The sequence below is a fragment of the Mesoplodon mirus genome (genome assembly GCF_964341445.2).
Source record: "Mesoplodon mirus genome assembly, chromosome: 19".
In the NCBI taxonomy this organism is placed as follows: Eukaryota; Metazoa; Chordata; class Mammalia; order Artiodactyla; family Ziphiidae; genus Mesoplodon; species Mesoplodon mirus.
The window spans coordinates 5,112,819-5,135,524 of record NC_138995.1 but is presented as its reverse complement, the minus strand read 5'-3'; the positions used below and the strand labels follow the sequence as shown (position 1 = coordinate 5,135,524).

Genomic DNA, 22,706 nt, shown 5'->3' with positions numbered 1-22,706 from the left:
ATGGATTGGAGCAGTCAAGCCTGGAAGCAGAGAGGCTGCTGCAAGTGGCCCTCGTAAGAAGTGACACGGGCGCAGGAGCAGAGAGCCAGAGAGAAGAGATGAATGCAGGAGTCTTTTTAAAGCAGAATCGATAAAATTTAGATGTTGGGATGAAAGGCAGGGAAGAGGTTATAAAAAAAAACGGTGCTTTTGAGCTTGGGAGAATGGATAGGTGAGCTTCTCCCCACCTCCCCTCCCCTTCTGGCGTCAGTTGAAATGTCACCTCCTCAGAGAGGCCTTCCCTGATGACCCTGTCCACAGTGGGACATCCGCTCTGACCCAGCTGTATCACTCCACCCTGTTTATTTCCCTTATAGCACTTAACACAATTTGTAGTTAATGGAATCACCTGTCTCCCTCGTTAACCTGTAAACTCCCTGCAGCAGGTTCGGGTCTATCTGGTTCATTATTTTATCCCCGTGCCGTGTATAGGACCTGGCACATACCAGGCGGTTAATAAACACTCTGTTGAATGAACGAACGAATGAATGAATGAATGAGGACCAAGGAAGGAGGGACAGGTTGGGGAACCAGATGCTTGGGAGAGCCCGGTTTGCTGTATCGGTGAGAAAGTTCTCCAGCAGGCAGCTGGAAGCCTAGCTCTGGGGGTCATCTGGGTAAGTGAAAGCGCCTAGGCAGGGGTCAAGACAAAGGCTACCTTGCCAGAGAATTACCACCGCGAACACTTCGTAGGCACGCAGATTGCTCCGCTCCTCCCCAGACACACTGGATCAGAATCTCCGGAGTAGGGCCCGGAATCTGCGTGCGTAACAGGTTCCCTAGGTGACCGTGATGTTCCTTGGGGCTGGAGAGTTCGGCCCTAGAGGAGAGGGGCTGAGGAGGTGACTTTGGGTGGCCAGATGACAGGGCAGAGGCCGCCCCTGAAGTCGCCACCCGCGCCGTCGCTCGGCCCTCCGATTGGTCGCCTCCCGGGTTACCTTTGGCCACATTTGGCCTCGCGCCGCACTCCGCCCCGCCCCCGTCGCTCCGCCCTCCGATTGGTCGCCGCCCCGCCCGTGCCCGGGGCTCGGGCAACCGGACGGGCGCGTGCCGGAAGCCGGAAGCGCGGCCGCGGCGGCGGCGGCGTTGGCGTTCCCCCAGGCAGCTGTATCCTTGCGCCATGCGAGTTTTTCGGCCGAGTCTGTCGGCTGGGCGCCTCCTTCTCTGGCTGCGGCTGCCCCTGCGGCCGCCGCGGCCGCCCGGACCCCGGCTGTCGAGCGGGCGGGCGGCGGCGGGCGGCGCTCTGGAGCGGGCCATGGACGAGCTGCTGCACCGTGTGGTGCCCGCGATGCCGGCCTACGGGCTGCGCGAGAAGACGCCGGCGCCGGCGGAGAAACAGTGCGCGGACTTCGTGAGCTTCTACGGCGGCCTGGCTGAGGCGGCCGAGCGCGCCGAGCTGCTGGGCCGCCTGGCGCGGGGCTTCGGCGTGGACCACGGCCAGGTGGCCGAGCAGAGCGCCGCCGTGCTCCAGCTGCTCCAGCAGCCGCGGGAGGCGGCCGTGCTCCTGCAGGCAGAGGACCGGCTGCGCTACGCGCTGGTGCCGCGCTACCGCAGCCTCTTCCAGCACATCAGCAAGCTGGACGGCGGCGTGCGCTTCCTGGTGCAGCTGCGGGCCGACCTGCTGGAGGCTCAGGCCCTCAAGCTGATGGAGGGCCCGCACGTCCGGGTAAGGCCCCGCCCGGGCCGCCCCCGACCCTTGGCGGCCCTCCTCATGTCGTCCTCACCCGCCCCTCAAGCCCCAAGCACTCCACCTTCCCCTGCCTGGAGCCGCGCTCACTTCGCCCCGAGTCAGAGCCCCCGAACCCTGTCCCCTTCCTTCCTACGCTTTCCCAGTCCTTGCCTCCCTCTAGGCTCACCTCGCTCGTCTTTATAGAAACTCGGCCCTCGCTTACTTTCAAGGTGACCGTCACGCCTCGTTCCTCATGAGCGTGCTCCATAAAATCTCTTTTATTCTTTTACCTGAGAGGTTTCGTCCGTGTGGTACACTTGAATGGGGGCCGAACCGAGCATCCGGTAACTTTCTGAAGATCTGGATGGGGTCAGTAAAAGTTAGTCGCAGTACGCGCTGTGTAAGCCCTTGTCCTAAAAAGTCCTGTGAAACGTACAAAGGTGACCAGAACTCGAGGTTGCTACCGTCTAGGAGTGTGGATGCCTTCTGTTTTTTCTCTGCCTCATAACTTTGACCAGGGCATTTTTACCTTCCTGAGTTCAGCCCTAAAATAGGATTCTAAGTTGACTTCTTGAGGAAATCAGGCGTTTAGCACTGTGAGCTCAGGTTAGATGCGAATGAATAGATTAAGATTTAAATAATGATGACTTAAAAGGTGGCTGATAGTTGAATACAGTCCATTTATTACTATTGATGTTAAATATGGTGGGACCACTAACTTGCTCTTTTAGTAAACCAAAAATGCTGTAAATGTTCTGGCATTCAGAACTTTAGTAGGTGCAGTTGGCTTTAAACTTTTTTTTTTTCTTTTTTTCAATTTTATTTATTTATTTGTTTATGGCTGTGTTGGCTCTTCGTTTCTGTGCGAGGGCTTTCTCTAGTTGTGGCAAGTGGGGGCCACTCCTCATCGCGGTGCGCAGGCCTCTCACTATCGCGGCCTCTCTTGTTGCAGAGCACAGGCTCCAGACGCGCAGGCTCAGTAATTGTGGTTCACGGGGCCAGTTGCTCCGCGGCATGTGGGATCCTCCCAGACCAGGGCTCGAACCCATGTCCCCTGCATTGGCAGGCAGATTCTCAACCACTGCGCCACCAGGGAAGCCCGGTGCAGTTGGCTTTAAAAAGAATTGAACAGTTGACGATTATGTCCTGATTCGTTTAAGAACTCTTAACACTGGCATAACGGTTTTTACTTTTTACGTTCATTGCCTCACTCTTGGGGAGGTGATAAGCATGTCTCCTTTCACAGTAAAGGAATCAAGTCACGTGAGGTCACATGACTTGACCAGGACCTCAGAGCAAATAAGTATGTCTCTGATCATCCACCCAGATCCAAATTTCCCAGGTTCTTTGCTCTACACTTTATATCCTCATCATGTTATGTGAGTTATGGTGATTATCAGAAACCTCCTTATCTTTCTTGGCTACGTAGCCCTAGACGCATAAAATTGTGTGTAGTTAGGATAGGGTTAATCTCAGGATGATAATAGTAGCTATGATTTGATTGCTCATAATAGCTGGCTAATCTACAATGCTAAGTATTACCTAGGGCCAGTGAGCCTTCAGCTATAAGAGTCACTGGCTGAGAACCTCAGTTGTTTATTGCCTTGGCACCAAATCAGTCCTGGAATCCCAGTGTGTTGAATTGACCATGTTCCCAATTAAATCCCCATCTGAATGGCTGAGACCTTGTGTTCCACACACTGTGTGCATACCCATCTGGTTCCTCCCAAGAAAGGCTTGGGTTTAGTCTGCAATCCAAGCAGACTTTTTTTTTTCCCTCTTGAAGCAGAGACCAGTGCTCCTGAAGGCCTTCTGAAACTTAATTCCCATTGCATAGGAGGCTTGAGAATTAGGTAGGATGTCTTTTGGGTAGGTGACCTGTCCCAAAATGAAACTCTCCACCCACCCATTCAGCCATTCATTGGCTGTCTAGATGGTACCAGGCGTGCTCAGGCTCCAAGATCACTTGGTCCAGAAGCTTCCCTTCTAGTATGGGAGGAGTTAGGGGCGGTCACGGTATGTGTGAGTGCCTTTCATGCACTTGCTCATTTCATCCTCAGCAAGAGGTGGTGACTGTTTGGCAGATGAGGTGATTAAAGCTTGTCGAGGCCCAGTGCAGCACCCAGAGCACAGAGCTGGTAAGAGTGCCTCCACCCAAGCCCCGTCTCCACACTCCATGGTGTGTACTTCATCATGGCACACCAAGTCTCTTAGCTGACAGCCTAACTAGATCGAAAATGGGCTTATTCTTTTAGATTTGCCTTTTTCTATAAAACTGAAGGGAAGGTAAAACAACCCAGTTGGTGAATGGCGTTGTTTTATTTAGTGTCACTGAGTCAGGAGTTTAATATTCTCTAGTTGTGACTTTGTTTATCTTTCCAAGACTTGGTGTAAGCTTCCATCCTGTCAGCAACCTCAGCACCCATCTTTTTCTGAAACCTCAGGTCAGTCTCTGCTCTTCTGTCGAGAAATCATCAAACCTTCCGTGGCCAGGAGGATGGCGTTCGGTGTCTTTCCTTTGGCATTTTTGCTGCCCACCAGCCATCCTGCGCGTTCCCACTCCCCCAGCATTACTCGCTCCCCTCCACGGACCCTCCTCTCCAGCCAAGCTGGCTCCTGGATGGAACGTTCCTGAACCCGCACCCCTGCGTGATTCCTATTAGAAAGAGAACCACATGCCCTCGCAGCCCGTTGGCTAGGAGTTTCCAGCCGCTCCAGCTCAGGGCGGCCTCACCCAGTTCTGAGCTTCCTAGGTACGTAGTTGTACCACTCATTTGGATTTGATACAGTAACCACAGAATCTGTTGTTTGAAATGTATTTTTCCCCCGCAACTGGATGATCAGCTCCTTGAAAACTGGGACCTTTGTCTTGCGTAGCAAAATGATGAATGAAGCGTGAGGTAGACTCCCGGGTGCCCTGCCATCTGGCGAAGGGGGCAGCTAACCACTCCCATTCGTCCTGAGGTCAGACTGCTCCCCTCAGAGGTCTGAGCCTGGAACGGAACCTGGAGACCAGGGAAGGTTTCCGTGCGGCCGAGAGAGAGAGACATCCTACCAGACGTTGGGACTGCCCTTGTCCTGGGGGATTCTTGATGTCGCGTCCGATTCTGTGAGACATAACTGGACTCGTGTCCTTACTATTCCCCACATACAAGAGAAGACTCTTGGTTATCATGAGGTTGAGAAGGGGCATCATCAAAGCTCAAAGCTGTGACCTTGAGACTTGACTTGTGGCAGGGAAGCTGGCCCCAGGGAGATCCAGAGCTGCCAGCAACACCATGTCCTCAGACGTTCAGGGTTCCCTTGTTTTATAACCAAGGCCGTTCACGCACGTAAGGGAAAAACATCACCAACCGAAAGGCAAAAAGTCATGTGGAGTCAAGATGTTTCTCAAGCAGAGGGTGAGTGACCCTAGCCTGACCTTGGCCTCTGCACATGGTCTGGACGCGCTGGGTGCAGAAGCCTTTTCAGGTGGCTCCATCACACCTCTTGCGTTTCTCTACAGAAATCCTACCCTTAGCCCGAGTGCCTCTAACCGTTAGCAGCTAAATCTGTTGCTCCCCTTACCCTTTGCTCTGTGTGGCTGCGTGAATGTTTTTTTATCCCTATCATTCAAAACATTCAGAGTTGATTTTTTTTTAACCCATAGAAATCGTCACTGGGATCTGATACTGTAATTAATCACCAGAATCACTTAATGTGTGTGGTCCATCTTGATTCCGTTTTTGTTTATTCTGGATTTTGCAGCCAAGTTAAAGAGGTGGTTAAAAAGCTAGAGCTTTTCGCTTTTAGGAATCCAGTGTTGGAAACCACCAGCAGTTTGGCCCTCGAGCTTCAGCGCAGGAGCCGCAGATCCCCAGGGGCCTAGGATGCTGCGGGATGCCCAGGAGGCAGGGAGTAGCAGACCTGAGCACCCCTTGCTGTGCACACAGCACCCCATCACACAGGTGTGCATCTCCCCTGGCCCTTGCTGACCTTGGAGCTGCCAGCTAATGTCAGGTGAACGAGAGCTGCTGTGGGCTCAGGCCTGGGCATTGCCTTGGAGTGGACTCAGTCCACTGCTTTCCCTCACAGCTTCTTGTTTGCTGAATCTCGTGAGCACAAAGGCATCCTTAGAATACCTGGCATGTGTGAGGCCCAAAAGGATGCTGATTGGGCATCTTATACGGAACAGTGGGTTCAGCAGAAGGCGCACCAGGTGGGGAAGGAAGGCCCCAGTTATGCTGGTCAGAAGCGTGATTTTAGGTGATCGTAGCCACGTCCCTTAACTGTCCTGGGCCAACCAGCTCTGCCGCTGAGGCGGTAGTGGTCAGTCTGCCCAAGGTCAGCTTGCTTCTCTTCTAAAAATACTGTGGAGCTTGGCTAAACACAGTTGTGAATGAGGTCAGTTTGTCAAGATACTGGTCTCTGACTGAGGGCTGTGATTATTGGAAATATGGGAAGAATCCAGAAGCCTGACACTTCTGTTTGAGTGGAGCCCAGCATGAAGCCCGAGGCAGAAGTCCAGGCTGGGGTAGATCTCTTTTCTTGGATATTTTAAATCGGGTGAGGTTTCTTTTCTTGTTCTTAATCCTTCCTGATAGGAAGTTCAGAGTCGGTATCACGTCTGTTTGCCGGGAAGACGCAAGTGCTGTGTAGAAAGTTTTTACAACCCAGCAAACGTCAAATGTCTGCTGTGGTTTTCAAGATAGCAAATCCGCTGCAGAGAGGATGGACGTTGCTGCCCGTCAATTAAAAGGTTGTTAGAAGCCTAAGTGTCTTAGAGGCCAGCCTGGGACTTCTTGATTCATCCCAAGTCTCTGCTGCGATGGTCCGTCCCTCTGATGCCGCTTTGTAGCACTTCTTGGATTATAAAGAAAGGGATTTTAGTTGTTTTCCTAATTAAGGAATTTGTAGAAAAGGGACTTGTCAATGTCCTTGAATTCTCTGATCGCGGGACCCCTGCCCCCCACCCCGAGTTTTAATCTTAGGAAATAGAACGATAAACCAGTCATCCAGTGTTGGGCAGGGGTGGGTAATACCAAATCCACAAAGCAGCTTAATCACACCAGGAAAAGAAACGGTCCCTTTGCTTACAAGATCAAATGCTCTTTTTGTTAAAAATGCTCTTCTCAAAAAAAAAGAAAAAAAGCTCTTCTCCTCTGTTGAAGTTCCAAGTGAGTTGAGAGGCTTATTAAGATGCCTGGCCCTGTGGCCATACGTCCGCGTTTGCGCGTTCTTTCCCGAGGCGGCAAGTGTGGGCTTTGAGCTCTGAGGTGTGAATCCACCCGTCAGTTGCTTTCCTCAACGAGACGCCCTGTGAACTTGCGGTTGTGCGGCCAGCTCCTGAGCGGGGTACACGGTGTGCGGGCAGGCGCGTGCTTCTTGTGTGTGCAGTTTGCAGGCCCTTTGTTTTTCTGCAGAGTTATTTCCAAAAGCCCTTTGGGGTTGAAGAGTTCAGTCTCTTACAGATACAATCCCCAGTGAAGCCGAGGGAACTCCCATTCTAAGAGAGGGTCTGGGCACCGTCAGATATTTGTGGGCAGCAGAAGGGAGCTGGCATTTAGGAGACGATGGGCGATTTGAATGTAGAAATGACGGTGAGAGCTGTGGGAACCTTAACAGAAGCCCGAGCGGAACATTGGAGAAGGGACCAAACTCGTATCAGGCAGGGTCCCCACGCCACCACCGCAGCGCGCAGCCGCACCACAGTTTGCTGTAAACCTGCTCTGGTATCTTGTCCTGTTTTGAAGTTAACCTGGTGGTCCTCCTGAATTCTGCACTTAGCTAGACTAAGAGATGAACGCATTTGTAGATGGGAACGTTGTCCCGGCAGTTGTATGTTCGTGTCCTGGGTCACTGATAAATGATTTCTGAATCACTGAGCATGACGCATACACGATTCCTCTCCCTCCTGCTGTCTGAGATCCGGTAGCCTTGCTGCCCTCGGCACCTAATTCCAGCCTGAACAGCTGCGGTCCTGTTAGCACTGGGCGGTGGAGATGTGTAGCCTTTAACCTAGATTCCCGGATCTCGTGTCTGGTGTCCCACGTTATAGCTGTCAGTAGCCCAGAATAGAACGAAGGGACTTGGAGAAGAGGCGCTTCCATCAGCCAGACCATTCCTTTCATAATCAATACTGTATGAATGCCGAAGGCAGATTTTTCCAACTTGTTCCTATTGTGCGTCTCATAGAGATGCTATAGAGTTCCGTGTACATCCTACATGGAACTCGGCTGGTCTGTTCCTAACCTTTCAGTGCAGAGGTTCCCAACCTGGGGAACCTGGTTGGGAACTGAGTTTCAAAGGGGTCCATGAACCCCAGGAAACCGTGTGCAGAGTTTTATTCATGTGTTTGCATTTTTCTGAGGGGAGTGTCCCCAGTTTTTAGCACATGTGCAAGAGTGTATGAGGACCCCAGGAAGACTGAGAACCACTGTAGTCAGTGCAGGAAATACAGTTTTATAAGGAGCCGTTCTGTGTTGCCTGGTGAGCCATCCCTTCTCCTCCCTTCCTGCTACTTCCTGGTCACTGTTTTCCAGTTTGTCTTCTCTTTTTCATTTGCCATCAATCTGTTAAATCATCTTCCACATGGAAGACCCCACTGGTGGCTTTGAGAACCAGAGGACTAAATCAGAAATGACCTCTGCCCTTACAGAGCTGAGAGGCCAGTAAAGGAGACTAGACCATGGGATAAAGAGTTACGAGGCATTACAGAGGGCATCTGGTCCAGTCGCCTGTCAACGTGGAAATCCTTTCTAAAACATCTCCACCGTGTTCTTGTCCACCCTGTGCTCATCTCTTCCCGTGGGGAGGGCCGCTGTCTCCCAGGAGGACCTCTGTGGGCAGCCCTGGCTACACAGAAGTTCTCCTTTACATGGAGTCTGACTGGGCCCCCCAACTTGGTCCTAGACTTGCTCCCTTTCCTCGCCCCCGTGGGGCCTGTTTTGTGCCCTGGGCCTTCAGTGTTTAAAGATGGACCTCGCTTCGTTCTGAAACCCTTTCTGAGCCACCACCCCCATGCCTGCAACTTACCCTCAAGTGACAAGGTTCTGAGTCCTTTGACCTTTTACCAGAGATTAAAATGTGAAGTGGCCCTATAACAGTTTTATAGCTTGTGTACAGTTTTACAGGTGTTATCCATCATGGTTTTTGTGATTCTTATACAGGGATTCATAAGGTCAGTTCTGTACCAGACATACTGAGATGTTTGCTGTTATTCAATAATAATATGCAGTGTATCTGTTAGTATGCAGTTCATCTATAAATAACAGAGACTCAAAACAGCAGTGGTTTGAATAAGAGAAGTTTGTCTTTCATGAAGAAGTCTGGAGGTAGGCAGCCCAGGGCTGATCCTGCTCTGCGGTGCCCTCAGTTGTCCCAGACTTCTGTTTGTTGCTCTTCCCTGAAAAACTCATCCCCAAAGTTACCTCATGGCCCAAGATGGCTGCTCCAGCTCTAGCCATCACATCACCTTCCAACCTGCAGCGGGAAAGACAAAGAAAAAGATCAGCCCTTTGCTGCTCCTGCCATCTTTCAAGGTTCCCAGAAGCTGCTGCAGCATACCTCTGCTTACATCTGAGAAGCCAGAACTCAGTCACATGATTAGCCCTAGCGGCAGTGCAAACTTTCTTCAGAACAGCCATGTGCCCAGCCAAAAAGTGAAGCTTCTGTTGATTTGGGAGAAAGGGATGCAGCCATTGAGGAACAGCAACCTTGTCTCTTGCCCTAGACATCCCCTCTGCTCTGGCTGTCACAAAGCTTACCACTATTACATGGTCAGCAGTCACCACAGACTAAACGGGGAGGGTTCTGCCCCTGCATCATGTCCTCCCCTTTCCTTACTCACCTCTTGTTCTATCCTTGCTTGAAAAGTTTCAGTGCGAACGTATCTCTGATGGTAAAGTTGACTCACATCATTTTTGGAAGTAGAATAAATATAAGTAAGTGAAATCAGAATCATGTCATCAATTCTAAATGCATGGCTTGCCCGACACACTGTTATTCTACGGCCCACTCAGGGAGGAGAAAATGCTGCCGATTCAACCGTGACCCGCCATCATTTGAACAAGGCGTCCTGACCACCAAGATGTGAAAATGGGAAAACACACACCTTAGAGCTGTCGAAATGTGGGGCGCGGGACCCAGTACTCGTTTCTCTTGGGAAACAAGAAAGGGTGTTTTTGGTGAACCAGAGGATCTTCCTGAGAGGGTGTTAGACGCCGTTCAGCGTCAGCTTAACGTCACGTGTGCAGCTGTGTTCACGGCGGCGAATGCTTCAGCACGCTTCATTTGATTTGGGCAACTCGGCTCAGATGGAACCAGGTGTCTTACAGGTGGAAGGAGGGAGGAAAGAAGTAGAGCTGAGTTCGGTCCGTCGTGGCCGAGAGCCGAGCCCGGGGGAGCTGCCTCAGGACGGGCTCATCCTGCCCGCTCCTCTTTTGTGTCAGGTTTTGGTGTCGAATTCCCGGTGCTGGCAGCGATGCGGGGATGGGCTGGACGTCTTTCCCTCGGAAGGCCAGCGCTCCCCCCTCTCCATTTCAGGAAATGAACGGGGTGCTGAAAAGCATGTTCTCGGAATGGTTTTCTTCCGGGTTCCTGAACCTGGAGCGGGTCACCTGGCGTTCACCGAGCGAAATGCTGCAGAAAATCAGTGAGTAAGTATTTATGACATTGCCGCTTTTCTTACGTTTCAGCGGAAAGCCAGTCTCCATTCCCGTGTACGTTTTGTTCCAAGCCTGATAAAACCCAAACACAAGATCCACAAAGCTGGCTGTCCTAGCCGGTGATGCCGAGACCATGGAGGAGGAAAGGGCACAGGTGGAAGCTGGTCCTCGTGCCAGTGAACCTGCACTTGGGGTCTCAGTCACGTCCTCATGTTTAAAGCCCTCAGGCCCGCATCTCCCCAACGACCCCATGATCAGAGCTGCCCGGGTTCACTGGACCAAGCATTGGCATTAGTAACTCAAAAACCGTCTGTCTCAACCAGCTGTTAACATGTCTCCCTTGGATAAAATCTCCAAATTCACGGTATAGTGCGTGATTCCCACCTTCCCCCGGACACAGTAAAATGCAGGCTGGCCCACGGTAGCATGCTGCCATGTTGCATATTGAAACAAAGCAGCGGTGGCCGAGGTCGCTGGACAAATGGAAGCAGCCAGGTGATGCGTGTCCTCGGCAGCACGGGCTTCAGACTGCAGAGATTAAGAGGAAGCAGGAGACGTAGGATGTCTGGTGACAGGCATCTGGTCGAGTCTCTGTGTTGAAATCTGCCACATAATTCTTCCCCCGGGGCCTGGCAAACGAGTCTTAAGACTGGGGATGAGGGCACAGTTTTGTGTGTAAAACGGTCACCAGTTGTGCTTCCTCTCAGTTAGCGCTGTTTCACGCTAAAATGATCTTTGAATTTCCTGCGGAGTCTGTAGAAGCTGTATTTAAAGGATTGCTTTGACTTGAGTGAATAATACGAGTAGGAATCAGCCCCGCAGCTGTTTAACTTATGATTTGTACTTCTGTCTTGCCCCTTCATAACGTTCTCGTCAGGGCTGAGGCTGTGCATCCCGTTAAAAACTGGGCGGACATGAAACGGCGCGTGGGGCCCTACAGAAGGTGTTACTTCTCCTCTCACTGCTCGACCCCGGGGGAGCCCCTGATCATTTTGCACGTGGCCCTGACCAGTGAGATCTCCAGCAGCATCCAGGTACCTGTGCGCGGTCGATTCAGGACGGGGCAGACGGCCCAGGGTGCCTTAAGCTTTCTGTTAACTTAATTTTCTCACCTTTTTGAAAATAAATTGCTTTTTGGCCTTTGTGGATCTTTGCATTAGCTAGATACAGTCTCCAGATCTGCAGCCACAGAGTGGAGACGGGCAATGTGTGGGCAGTGATGGGACGGGGCAAGCTTTTGCCAGGGTGTGTGGACCTTGGATTGAGACGTGGTCCAGGCTGTTATGGAGGAGGGGGTACAGGTGCAGGGGCGCGGGGGTCAACTCTTCAGCGTCTAAGTGCCTGTGGGTAGTTTCAAAAGACAGCCGATTGAGAAATTGGAAAGTCGGCTGTGCTGCGTGCCTGACGTGGGCCCAGCGCTCTGCCCGGTGTGGTGGTTCCCTCCCTCCAGGAGCAAGCTGGGCTTCTCCTCGAGGCGTTGGTGAGTGTCTGAAACACTCAGTCCGCAGGCCCACGGCGGGCAGGAGCTGGGGCTGCAGAGCAGGTCCATTGAGGGGAAGTGGGCACCCGTGGGTCACTGTGGCTTCGGGATCGGAATGGCCTGTTAGGAGGCTGAGAGGTGATGGCAGATCTCAGGTGGGCGCTGGGCAGTGTCTCCTGGCATCGGAGGGCGGAGGACTCGTCAGCAGGGAGACGTTCCCGTACGATGCTTGTTTGGAGGCGCCTGCACTGTCACGCACTAGAAGTTACCACGACCTCCCTGGGGGCAGTTTGGTAATAACTATTAAAATATAAAACGTGTTCCTTTTGGCCTAAAAATTCCACTCTCAGGAATTTATCCCAGGAGAGGCTCAGAGCTGAGAGTTTGGGTGGTTGCCCACTGCAGCATCGTCTGGAGGTGGGAGTGGTAACCAGAGTGCCCACCGGGAGGGGGCGCTCTAGGGAACGACAGCGTGTGCGTGTGGCCTGTCCTCACAGACCCTGCGGTCCCACGTGTGGCCTTAAGTGTGGATTTAGCTTTGTATTTTTGACATGGAACGTCAACCTTGACTTACTATTGACTGAAGATTCAGGTTCCAGCCTAGCCTATCTGTTGTGACCTTCTGTGTGGCATGAATTACGTCGACTGAGCGTTTGCTGTGCCCCGTCCGCCCGCAGAGCGCCCTCCTGTGTTTGCTCCCAGCGCCTTGTGACTCAGGCTTGTTACTGTTATTGTCCTCGTTTTAGACACGAGGACTCTGAGGCTAGGAGGGGACTGCAGAGATTTGCCCGGGATGATGGAAGAAGTGGGGACAGTGGGGGACCGGAATCCCAGCCCTGAGGGCAGTTGCCTTCCTTGTGAGGAGACTCGCGCATCCGGACACACACGAGAGACCGCGTGTGTACGTGGTTTTGTATGCACGTGTGTTTATGTGTGTACCTGCCTGGGGCCAATGAGACCGACCTGGAAAGGCGCTCCCCAGAACGTTACCAGTAGGACTGGGTGTTCGGTTCTGGAGTGATCTGTGATTTCTTCTTCATGCGTTTATTTCTTGCCTCGTTGACATTATGCATATATCATTCATATAAGCAAAGAAAGGTTCATTTGTTTGGGGTTTGTTTTTTTTTTTGAAAACTTAAAAAAAAAGATTTGCTGGAGACAGATTTTGAGTCCAGAACCACGAGATAACCTACAGACTTCTTGAAAAACAAAGGAGGTGATCCAACAAGATGAGGACGAGGAATGATGGGAGGAGGGCTCCTCCGTCAGCTGCGGGTGCAGGAGAGGCTGGCGGGGCCCCGATGTCATGGCCGCTGCGTCACCATCCGCCCAACTTTCCTTGTGGTGACGGTTCATGGCTTCCCAGGAGTCACAGAAAAGACCCTCCGAGTGTCTGAAGGGGATGAGAGCTGAGGATGTTTTTCCCCAGGGGGGTACGCGCAGACCCACGCATCCCATTGGCAATTTAAGAAAGTCTGTGGGCTCCAGACCTCAGCCTGGACTCTGGGCCAGACTCCCCTACTTCAAGCAACCAGGGTAGCTGGTAGGAGTTTAGAGCAGCGTAAGCGTGTCCTTCAGAAGCAGGCTGGCGGGCCTGTGTCCAAGCCAACTGCAAGGTCTCCACCACTGCTCTCCAGTGGCCCTCAGGGTATAAAGCTCAGAGGGCCCCGCACTCACATCTCAGAGCAGATCAAGTCGGACTTGGCTAAGGGACTTCCCATTACAAGTCATGCTGATTCTTAGATCGCTTCTCGTACGTGTCTGTGCGGGCATGTGGTTTCACTGTGGAAATACAGGACTTGGCAGAAAACCAAAAAGGTACATAGGAAAAGCATAAAAAGGTACCTTTCCTGAAAGAAAACTTACATGGGACTGCATCCAGCTTACTGGGAAATGTAAACAACTAGGACTCAGAGGGGAGGAGGGAGGCCTGCAGGACGCAGCGGGCAGCCTGTGCACAGGAGCCGCGGGAAGTGGGGCCCTTGGCCTCGCAGAGGGCTGGCGTGCTGTCTGTGGGTGTCGGGGGGCAGCAGATTGCACAGAGAGAGAGACCTCCCCTGAGAGAGACCTAGGGGACATCAGTTGTGATTCAGCGAAGCTTGTGGGAGAATTTCAAAGTGGTAGAAATGATACAACTTTGAGCAAACAGCCAGGGAAGTTGTGAGACCACCACCGCCTCCAGAGAGGTCTCAGAACAAGGTCTAGAGCCTGGTCCTTGGGTCGAGGGACCCCCAGGAGGGGTGAGGGCGGGGCGGGTGCATCCACGGCTGCCCATCACTGTCCTTGATGTTTTCCAGACCATCATAGTGAAGGAGAGTCCCACGTCGGAGACAGAGGAGCGGGACAAGATCACCACAGCCGTCCTATACTCGCTGAGCCTGACCCAGCAGGGGCTGCAGGGCGTGGAGCTGGGCACCTTCCTCATCAAGCGGGTGGTGAAGGAGCTGCAGGTGAGCGAGGCTCGACCCTAATCCCACCGCACCGCTGTGCGTGTCCCCGCCTTGGGATGGCCCAGCAGCTCTGCCCTCATCTCTGCGGACAGGGTGAAGCTGTTGGGCCGGAGTGAGCAGGAGGGGTGGAAAAGTGCCAGGTGCCCCTTGGCACTTCCTAGGAGCCCCGAGACTCGTCAGGGGGTGGAAGCAGTGCCGAGGAAAAGGCCCTCAAAGCTGGCTGCTCATGGGCCACAAATCCAGATGCGTCCTGGGGGCGGCGGCTTCTGCAGGGAACCCTGCACCCTGGCTGCTGGGGCAGCTCCTGATGGGCACACGCTGTCCTGGCATAGTCGCCAGCAGGGCCCCCTTCACTCCCACTGTCCAGTCCTGGCCGTGCCAACCTCCCTACCCACCCTCGCCCACTCGGGGCCCGGGAGGGAGCATCAAGGTTCGACTTCGACCAGGCAGTTGGAGGGTAAATGCACTGGCACCTGGTTTTTTTTTATAATTGCCTTCTCTTGGTTGCCCTGGGAAACACATAGAAATGTTCAGGTCCACTCTGGGTTTGGGCTTTTTGAAACTACCTCATGAGGGGCTGGAGTGAACTGTAATGTGTAGAATCTAACTTTTAGGTAAAATAATTAGATCATGACTAATTGGCTCTGAGGCTTCTGGTGGTTTCAACACAGACAGCTGCTGCAGAAGCTCTTCCTCAGAGGATGACACATAGGGTGGAATTTAAATATTCGCTTCGTGTGAAATTCATAGTTTTAAGTCTGAGAACTTGGGATTCGGTTGGGTATCAGCTTCGTTAGAATCACTCCCTGCCGCTTTTTCCCCAGAGGCGATAAGAAGCACATCTGATTGCTCTGAGTTTCTTCTTTTATTTCCTGCTTCTTTGCTGAAGGTGCTAATGAACGGGGCGAGGGCGGGCGGGTAGCAGGGCTGGGACGAGGCAGAAAGGCAGTCAGAGGAGGAGCAGAATCCGGGGTCTGGCTGATGCAGCAGGTTCTGTTTCTGAATCAGGCAGCCCAGGAGCCATCCTGCCGCTGACCTCTTCTCCACGTCTGGGCTGGGAGCCGGGAAGTCACCTGAGAAACCTGGAGGGAAAGGCAGCCCTTCCTCCACAGAGGTGTCCGTGGAGGTTTATGAAGGAGGTGCCTTAAACGCCCAGTGAAAAGTCATGGGACCGTTTTATCTTTTAATATTGTTCTGTCGTTAAAGTTACGGTTCTGAATTTTGAGTGACAGTGAGAAAGCGCTCATGGTATAAATGCACAAAGCAGGATGTAAAATAACTGTCTCGCCCTTGCAGAAATTGCCTGGAGAAAGACCAGGAGTTATACTCTATCAAACCTGGAGAGTATGGTGGTTTCTTTGATTCTGTCCTAAATTTAAAGAAAATTTTCTGTAGTGAGCATATATTACATTTTTAATTGGAAAATACTGAGTCCTTTGAAACGATCATTGAGATCTCTCTGTACTTTGAACAACAGTGATGGAACCGTGTTATCTGATGTGGAGACATAACCGTTACCCCCCTTCTATCCCATCCTCTGCACCACTGTGCTATCGGTTATTCATTCAACAAACAGCACGCAGTCACTGGGCACTTGTGTGCCAAGCACCAAACCAGGTTCTGTGGCGGCAGCGAAGTCCATGGGAGGGGCCTGGTGGGCTAGAAAGGCAAGACCTGTAGTCAGAAGACAGCACCCCACATGGTAGCAGCGCACCCCTCCAATTTCAGGCAGGTCCCCCAACTAGCCGGCACGGAATAGTGGTGCAGATGGAGACCCCACAATAAAGGCTTGTCCTGGGGACTCAGGATGCCTCCAGGACCTGGCACACATCAAATCCTTAATAACTGTTCCTTGAAAGAAGAAGATTCGTGCGCATCAAATATCACTTTGTAAACCACACAGCAGCACACGGAGGTTAATGATACATAAGCAAGAAATGAGGAGGTGTTTCTGAATCCGTGACTCACCTGCTGAATTGTGTGTGTGTGTGTGTGTGTTTTCTCCACCTTCCTTTCCCCACCCCAACTGTGCCCTGCAGAAGGAGTTTCCTCACCTGGGGACGTTTGCAAGTCTGTCCCCTATCCCTGGGTTCACCAAGTGGCTTCTGGGGCTGCTGAAATCAAAAGCAAAGGATCACGGGACGAACGAACTGTTGACAGATTCCGAGTGTAGAGAAATCTCCAAGATCACGGGCGGTCCCGTGAATGAGACCCTCAAGACCTTTCTCAGCAGCAGCGAGTGGGTCCAGTCTGAGCCGCTGGCCCGGGCACTCCAGGCCCCCCTGATGCGGCTCTGCGCCTGGTACCTGTACGGGGAGAAGCACCGGGGCTACGCCCTGAACCCCGTGGCCAACTTCCACTTGCAGAACGGGGCCGTGATGTGGCGCATCAACTGGATGGCTGACGTCAGCCTCAAGGGCATCACGGGCTCGTGTGGCCTCATGGTCAATTACCGCTACTTCCTGGAGGACACGGCCGCCAACAGGGCCGCCTACCTCAGCTCCAAGAGCATCAAAGCGTCCGAGCAGGTCCTCAGCCTGGTGGCCCAGTTTCAGAAGAACAGCAAACTCTAAGTCACCTTTGCTGAAGCCAATGTCCCCGGCTTGGAAAAGGATAATTTTCAGGAGGGGTCGGGGATGGGGTTTATTACCCAGAGGAGCTTCTAGAGTGAACCGGAGTTGAACTGTGCTCTCTGGCCTGTGGCGGGGTCACACTGGAAGGCCGGGCCCGGGCTTTGCACGAGGGAAGATGCGGTACCGCTGCAAGGTAGTGGTGGGTACAGGTAGACGTGGGCTGGATGGGGATGCTGTGCTCTCTCCAGAAGATTCCATCGTGGCCTTTGGCCTGGCTCCCTGCCCTGGGATGGTCTTCAGAAACCGTGGAGCCTCTGCTGGCTCTCGTCCCAAGGTGGGTGGGTCAGCTGCTCTGGGACCCGGGCAGGTGGCCCAGGTGAGAACAGATGTTCCTTCCAGCGTAGAACATGGTTCAGCCATGATTGTTTTAGCCGTTTCTCTCTGCTGATTGCAAAGGGCTAGAGGGCTGTGCTGCACTTCACTAGTTAAATTCTGGAGACCGTGAATGTGTGAAAAGGTTTGTGACTTTGCACAAACTTCACTAAACCAAATTACTGGAAACGAGAGCTCTTGTCGCCTGGGGCTTAAATTGCATTACAGACTTGACAGTTACAGCGATTCAAGTTCGTGATGAACTTCGTAGCAAAGAACAAGTTTGTCCTGTGAAGCATTAAACACGTGGTTATTCACGATCGCATAGTGGTCGTCTTTGAGGTCCGAGACCTCGTTAGCCATGCCCTTGGTCCCCAGCCAGCCCGTTGGCAGGTTTGATGCTCTGTGAAGCGGGCCTGGAGCGTGTGGCCTGAGGACAGAGGTGATGGCAGAGGCGCTGCTGATTGTGGGTGAGGAGGGGGGTGTGATGTTGAGTCAGGCAGCAGGTCCCCACCTTCCTTGCCTTTCACCTTCCAGACCCGTCCCTGGACCACCTCTGTTGTCTTCTTCGTGTCACTTGTTGCCTGGTAACAAACAACATGACTGCAGTCACTGCTAGAAATTGTGCCTTTTCTGGATCCTGGTAGAAGCAGCCCCCTCCTTCTTGGTTTTGCTTTGAGCTGATGGTGAGAGCCCCTGGGCTCTGCAGGCCTGAAGTCACCGCCCTCCAGGAGCTTGGAAAAAGTTAAGGCACCAACTGCTTCCGTGTGGCAGGCGGCCCCTGAGACCATAGCCCCTGATTCCCACGCTGCACGCCTTATCTTTGTTCAGCCTCTTACATGGGAATCTTCAAAAAAATACACAGAAGTGGAGAAAATGGTGTAATGACCCTAGGTACATACCACCCAGCTTCCACAACCATCAGTAATTTTCCATTTTTATCAAACCTTATTTTATTATTATTATTTTTTTTGTGTGGTACACGGGCCTCTCACTGTTGTGGCCTCTCCCGCTGCGGAGCACAGGCTCCGGGCGCGCAGGCTCAGCGGCCATGGCTCACGGGCCCAGCCGCTCCGCGGCATGTGGGATCTTCCCGGACCGGGGCACGAACCCGTGTCTCCTGCATCGGCAGGCGGACTCTCAACCACTGCGCCACCAGGGAAGCCCAAACCTTATTTCTTATAATGTGTTACATTTAGGTGTTCTGTGAAGACTGGATGACGGATGGATGGATGGGTGGATATGGATGGTGCCGTGCTCTGAATGTTTATGTCCCACCAAAATTTACCTGTTGAAATCCGAACCCCCAAAGGTGATGGCATTAGGAGGTGGGGCCTCTGGGAGGTGATTTAGGTCATGAGAGTGGAGCCCTCCTGAATGGGATTAGTGTCCGTATACCTCATGACCTCACGAAGCTCCCTAGGCAATTCTACAGCTGAAGGAGGGCCCTCATCCAACCTTGCTGCCCCCCAATCTCAGATTTCCAGCCTCCAGAATTGTCAGCAACCAGTTTCTGCTGTTTTAAGCCACCCAGTCTATGGTATTTTGTTACGGCAGCCGGAGCGGCCTGAGCTGATGGATATAGACGGCTGGATAAGGACTCCGTGCTTCAGTCCACATGACTGAAGGGAATGCTTATGACGCTTGCGTTACAGTGCACTGGGCCGAAATCCCCCTCACTTCATGTGGGTTACAGGGAACCCCCTTCACCTCCCACACTTACCCTGCAAGCCCTAGAAGGGCAGAAGAAACAGCCCAGCCGCCCACTTCCTCTGAGGGATGCTCAGACTGCCCGCTCGTGCGTATGTTGTCCTTCTGCCAATGGCAGCCAGGCAGGAGTCAGAATCAGAGAGCAGCTGGGTTTGGAGGCCACAGAAGTTCACTCACGGACCCTCCTCACGTTGCGAATTTACATCCTACGGAAGAGTACAACCCGCTGCCCGGGGGCATCATCGCAAGGGGGATGCAGTAACACGAGCGTGGACAGTGTCTCCCAGAACTGTTTTCCATCCCACTTGATCTCAAGCCATCACTCTGACCACCGGATCTTCCTCTGTAAAGTGCCTGGCAGTCTGGTGGGCTCACAGTAAGAGCTCAGTAGATGGTCATTAGTAGTCAGTTTCCACAGCGCCCTGGGTTCAAGGCTGCAGCCACCCTCCACCCCTCCCCAGCACAGAGCCCGCTCCCCCTGGCGTTCCCATCCTGCACCCTACAGACCCCACCCGTGGGGTGGCCGTTCTCCCCTCCTTTCCCGTGCACGGCTCTCCTCCTCGTTGCTTTGGGGTCTGTGGTTCAGACAGACCCCAGATCTCTCCAGCCTGTTGTCCAACAGTCTTGGGCTATTCTGGAATTCAGATTGATTCTTTTTCCAGGGCTGCAGGTGGCCTTGGGGCTGACCTGCTCTAACTTGTTCATGGGCGGTTTTTGTTCTGAAAGGCAGTAGGTGCCATAATGGTGGACGCCACCAGCTTTGGCTCCAGCCAGTGCCGGCTTCAAATCCCGACCCCACCGCTTCCCAGCTGGGTGGCCTGGAGCAAACCACCTACCCTCGTCTTGCCCATTTTCCCATCTTTAAATGGGGGTAACCACAGCACCTACCTCAGGGCCTGCCGAGAGGCTCCAAGGAGATGACGTGCATAAAGCTTTGAAAAGGCACCAGCGTTGTCTTTATTACAGATGTTTATACATCTGGACTCTGGGACTACCGTCACACTCACCCAGATGTAGATTCCGGAATCGATCGTCCCTCTCTTTGGAAATTAGAGTTGTGATCGTTTTCTGGCTTCTGTTCTATAAGGTGGCTAAGTGCACTAATTCATTTCCAGGAGCTTCTGTGAACTGAGGTGTCCTCACCGCCCCTGGCAGCTAAGCAGCACCTCACTTTCAGACGAGGATCCCCAGCTTCAGTGGCTTGGCCCAAGCTCTGAGCTCTCCCGGCTGGTACCTCGTCCAGCAAGCCCTGAGCCGGCTCTCCCGTGCTGGCTTGAGGCACTCCGCAGCCTGCCCCCCCCCCCCATTACTCCTATGCACCACCCACCCCGTCTTCCATCTCAGAGGGCTGGACCTTCTCTGTCCTCCAGATCTACGGCAGCTGAGGGTTGCACAGCTCTGCCCTCTGTCGGTTATCTAGGGGCATAACACTTCTGCAAGAGGGCCATGTTGTTCTGTTTGTGGCTTTATATTCTGTACGTGGCTTTATATTCATTGGAATATAAAGTCCATTTTGATCTCTTCTTGGATAGAAACAAAAGCTACTCCGTGATTCCTATTCATCACAGAAAGCTGCTGCATTATTTGCAGTTTAGCAAAATCGGTAGAGTGACCCCAGGTCTCTTTCTCGTCTTTGTTTTTTTTTTTTCTTTTTCTTCTTTTCTGATTGCATTTGCATTTCTCGACTAGCTAATTTTTTTTAACATCTTTATTGGAGTATAATTGCTTTACACTGGTGTGTTAGCTTCTGCTGTATAACAAAGTGAATCAGCTATACATATACATATATCCCCATATCCCCTCCCTCTTGCATCTCCTTCTCACCCTCCCTATCCCACCCCTCTAGGTGGTCACAAAGCACCGAACTGATCTCCCTGTGCTATGCGGCTGCTTCCCACTAGCTATCTCTTTTCCATTTGGTAGTGTATATATGTCCATGCCACTCTCTCACTTGGTCCCAGCTTACCCTTCCCCCCTCCCCGTGTCCTCAAATCCACTCTTTATGTCTGCATCTTTATTCCTGTCCTGCCCATGGGTTCTTCAGGACCTTTTTTTTTTTTTTTTTTTTTTTAGATTCCATATGTATGTGTTAGCATATGGTAGTTGTTTTTCTCTTTATGACTTAACTTCTCGACTAGCTAATTCTTAGTCTTCGAGGAAAGGAGGAAGAAACAGCATTTATCTCTGCTCTGGGCTGGATGTTCTCCGCACCTCCCAGCCCTGAAGCCTGAAGGAGTGATTCTCATGTACAGATGAGGGAACTGAGGCTCTGGGAATGCTGAGGGCAGCTGCTGATGCTGGAGCTGGGGCCCGAGCCCAGGCCTGCCCAGCGCTGTCCACGCCCCCCTGACTTCCAACCTCACAGCGCAAGCAAAGCCCCAGGGCAGGAGGCCAGCGCCGCCGTGGCAGGAGTCGGGGGATGGAGTCGGGAGGGCAGCCCGGCCGACAAGACGGCCAGGGTTGGAGATGTTGTGACGCTAAAACTCCAGCAAGGGGGAGGCTGCTGGGAAGGTTTAAATCCAGTGTCTTCTGTAACATCTGAGCAGTCGGCATTTGCCGGTGGTTCAGGGACGGATGCCCCGCTCCAACCAGTTCAGGGCAGAGAACCTCAGCTCAGGAAATCCACCGGCCGAGGGCAGAGCCGCTGAGCGCACATGGGCGGAGACAGCAAGGCCCCGCGAGCCGCGGGGGGACAGAGCAGGCCTGCTGGCTGCCCAGGGCCCGCATCTTCTCCGCTGCCCTCTCTGCTCTCCTCCAAGGCCTCGCCACCTCCTAGAGACCCCCTTCAGCCCAGGGGTCTGCCCACAGCCCCACCGCTGTAGAGACCATCTGTCTGGGTCGCCCCACCGCTAGTTACCCGGCCTGAGCCGTGGGCAGGGCGGAGAGATGATCGGCCCAGTCTGGAGACGGGGAGACGGGGAGACGGGCCCCGCGAGGGGTCCAGCTGGAAGGCGGCTCTCTCTCTGGACCAGTCGAGTGGAGCGGTTGGCGTCCATTGTTCCCATGGCGATGGGAGGTGACAAGTGTGGGGGGACGGTTCCTAGGAGGAGGGGGGCGGGCCGTAGCCCACCTACCACAGAGCCTGGTGTGTATGGGTGACAAAGGCTGGAACCCCCCCCCAGGCTTGTCCGTTTCAAGTACTTTGCTGTGCATCTTCCCGCCATACCTGGCTCGTAGCAGGGGCTCAGTACGTATTTTCCATCCACTGGAGAAACGCAGCCCTCATTCCTGCGCACTAGGCAGCGCATCCTGAGCAAAATTTAGCCCGTCCTTGATAACTCTGGCAGGGAAGGAAGGAGACCAGAGAGCTGCCTTAGCTACTGCAAACGCTGTTTTCCTGGGAGAGAGGTGAGGCTCTTTTCCACGCTGCTCCAGAGAGGACTGCCATGGGCACTTGCTCCATCCCCTCACCCCGCTCTGGGGTCCACCTCTCACCAGCTCTGCGATACTCCCAGCCACCCCGAAGGGGTAACCCCAGCAGGTGCCCTCTGGGCAGCACTCAGGCCCGGGGAACGTGCCCTCCCCCCGTCACTACTAGCCGTCCTGCTCCCTCCTGCCCGCTGCCCTCAAGTCTTGGCAGATGGTCCCTCAAGGCCCGATCCCAGGAGTCCCTTCTTTCCCCTGGAGAATCTCCTCTCCATCCACGTCTTCACTTGCCACCTGCGCACCTGGTGATGACAGTGACCGGCGTCCTTGCTTGCCTGGGGCAACGCCCGTCCGAGGTGCCCCTATCCTGGCATAATTGTTACGAGAGCGTCCCTTCCCTCT

The 22,706-nt window shown here is 53.2% G+C and overlaps 2 protein-coding genes across 3 annotated transcripts in view; both read left to right on the top strand.

Annotated features, from left to right (window-relative positions):
* The first annotated feature begins 1,127 nt into the window (after window positions 1-1,127).
* Window positions 1,128-17,533, top strand: MLYCD (malonyl-CoA decarboxylase). Of its 2 annotated transcripts, none has more exons than XM_082606149.1 (5): window positions 1,128-1,705; window positions 10,232-10,344; window positions 11,231-11,387; window positions 14,131-14,283; window positions 16,323-17,533. In XM_082606149.1, exons 1-5 carry the CDS (start codon window positions 1,160-1,162, stop codon window positions 16,854-16,856), a joined length of 1,503 nt encoding a protein of 500 aa, XP_082462275.1. In that variant the 5' UTR covers window positions 1,128-1,159; the 3' UTR covers window positions 16,857-17,533. The 2 variants fall into 2 exon arrangements, with proteins under 2 accessions (XP_082462275.1, XP_082462274.1); XM_082606148.1 differs by having other exon boundaries at window positions 10,138-10,340.
* Window positions 14,157-22,706, top strand: part of OSGIN1 (oxidative stress induced growth inhibitor 1) — a 54,156-nt gene continuing 45,606 nt past the window's right edge. Inside the window, exon 1 of the mRNA XM_082606152.1 lies at window positions 14,157-14,283. The gene's annotated coding sequence lies outside the window, so the exon portion shown is untranslated. The remainder of the gene's footprint in view (window positions 14,284-22,706) is intronic.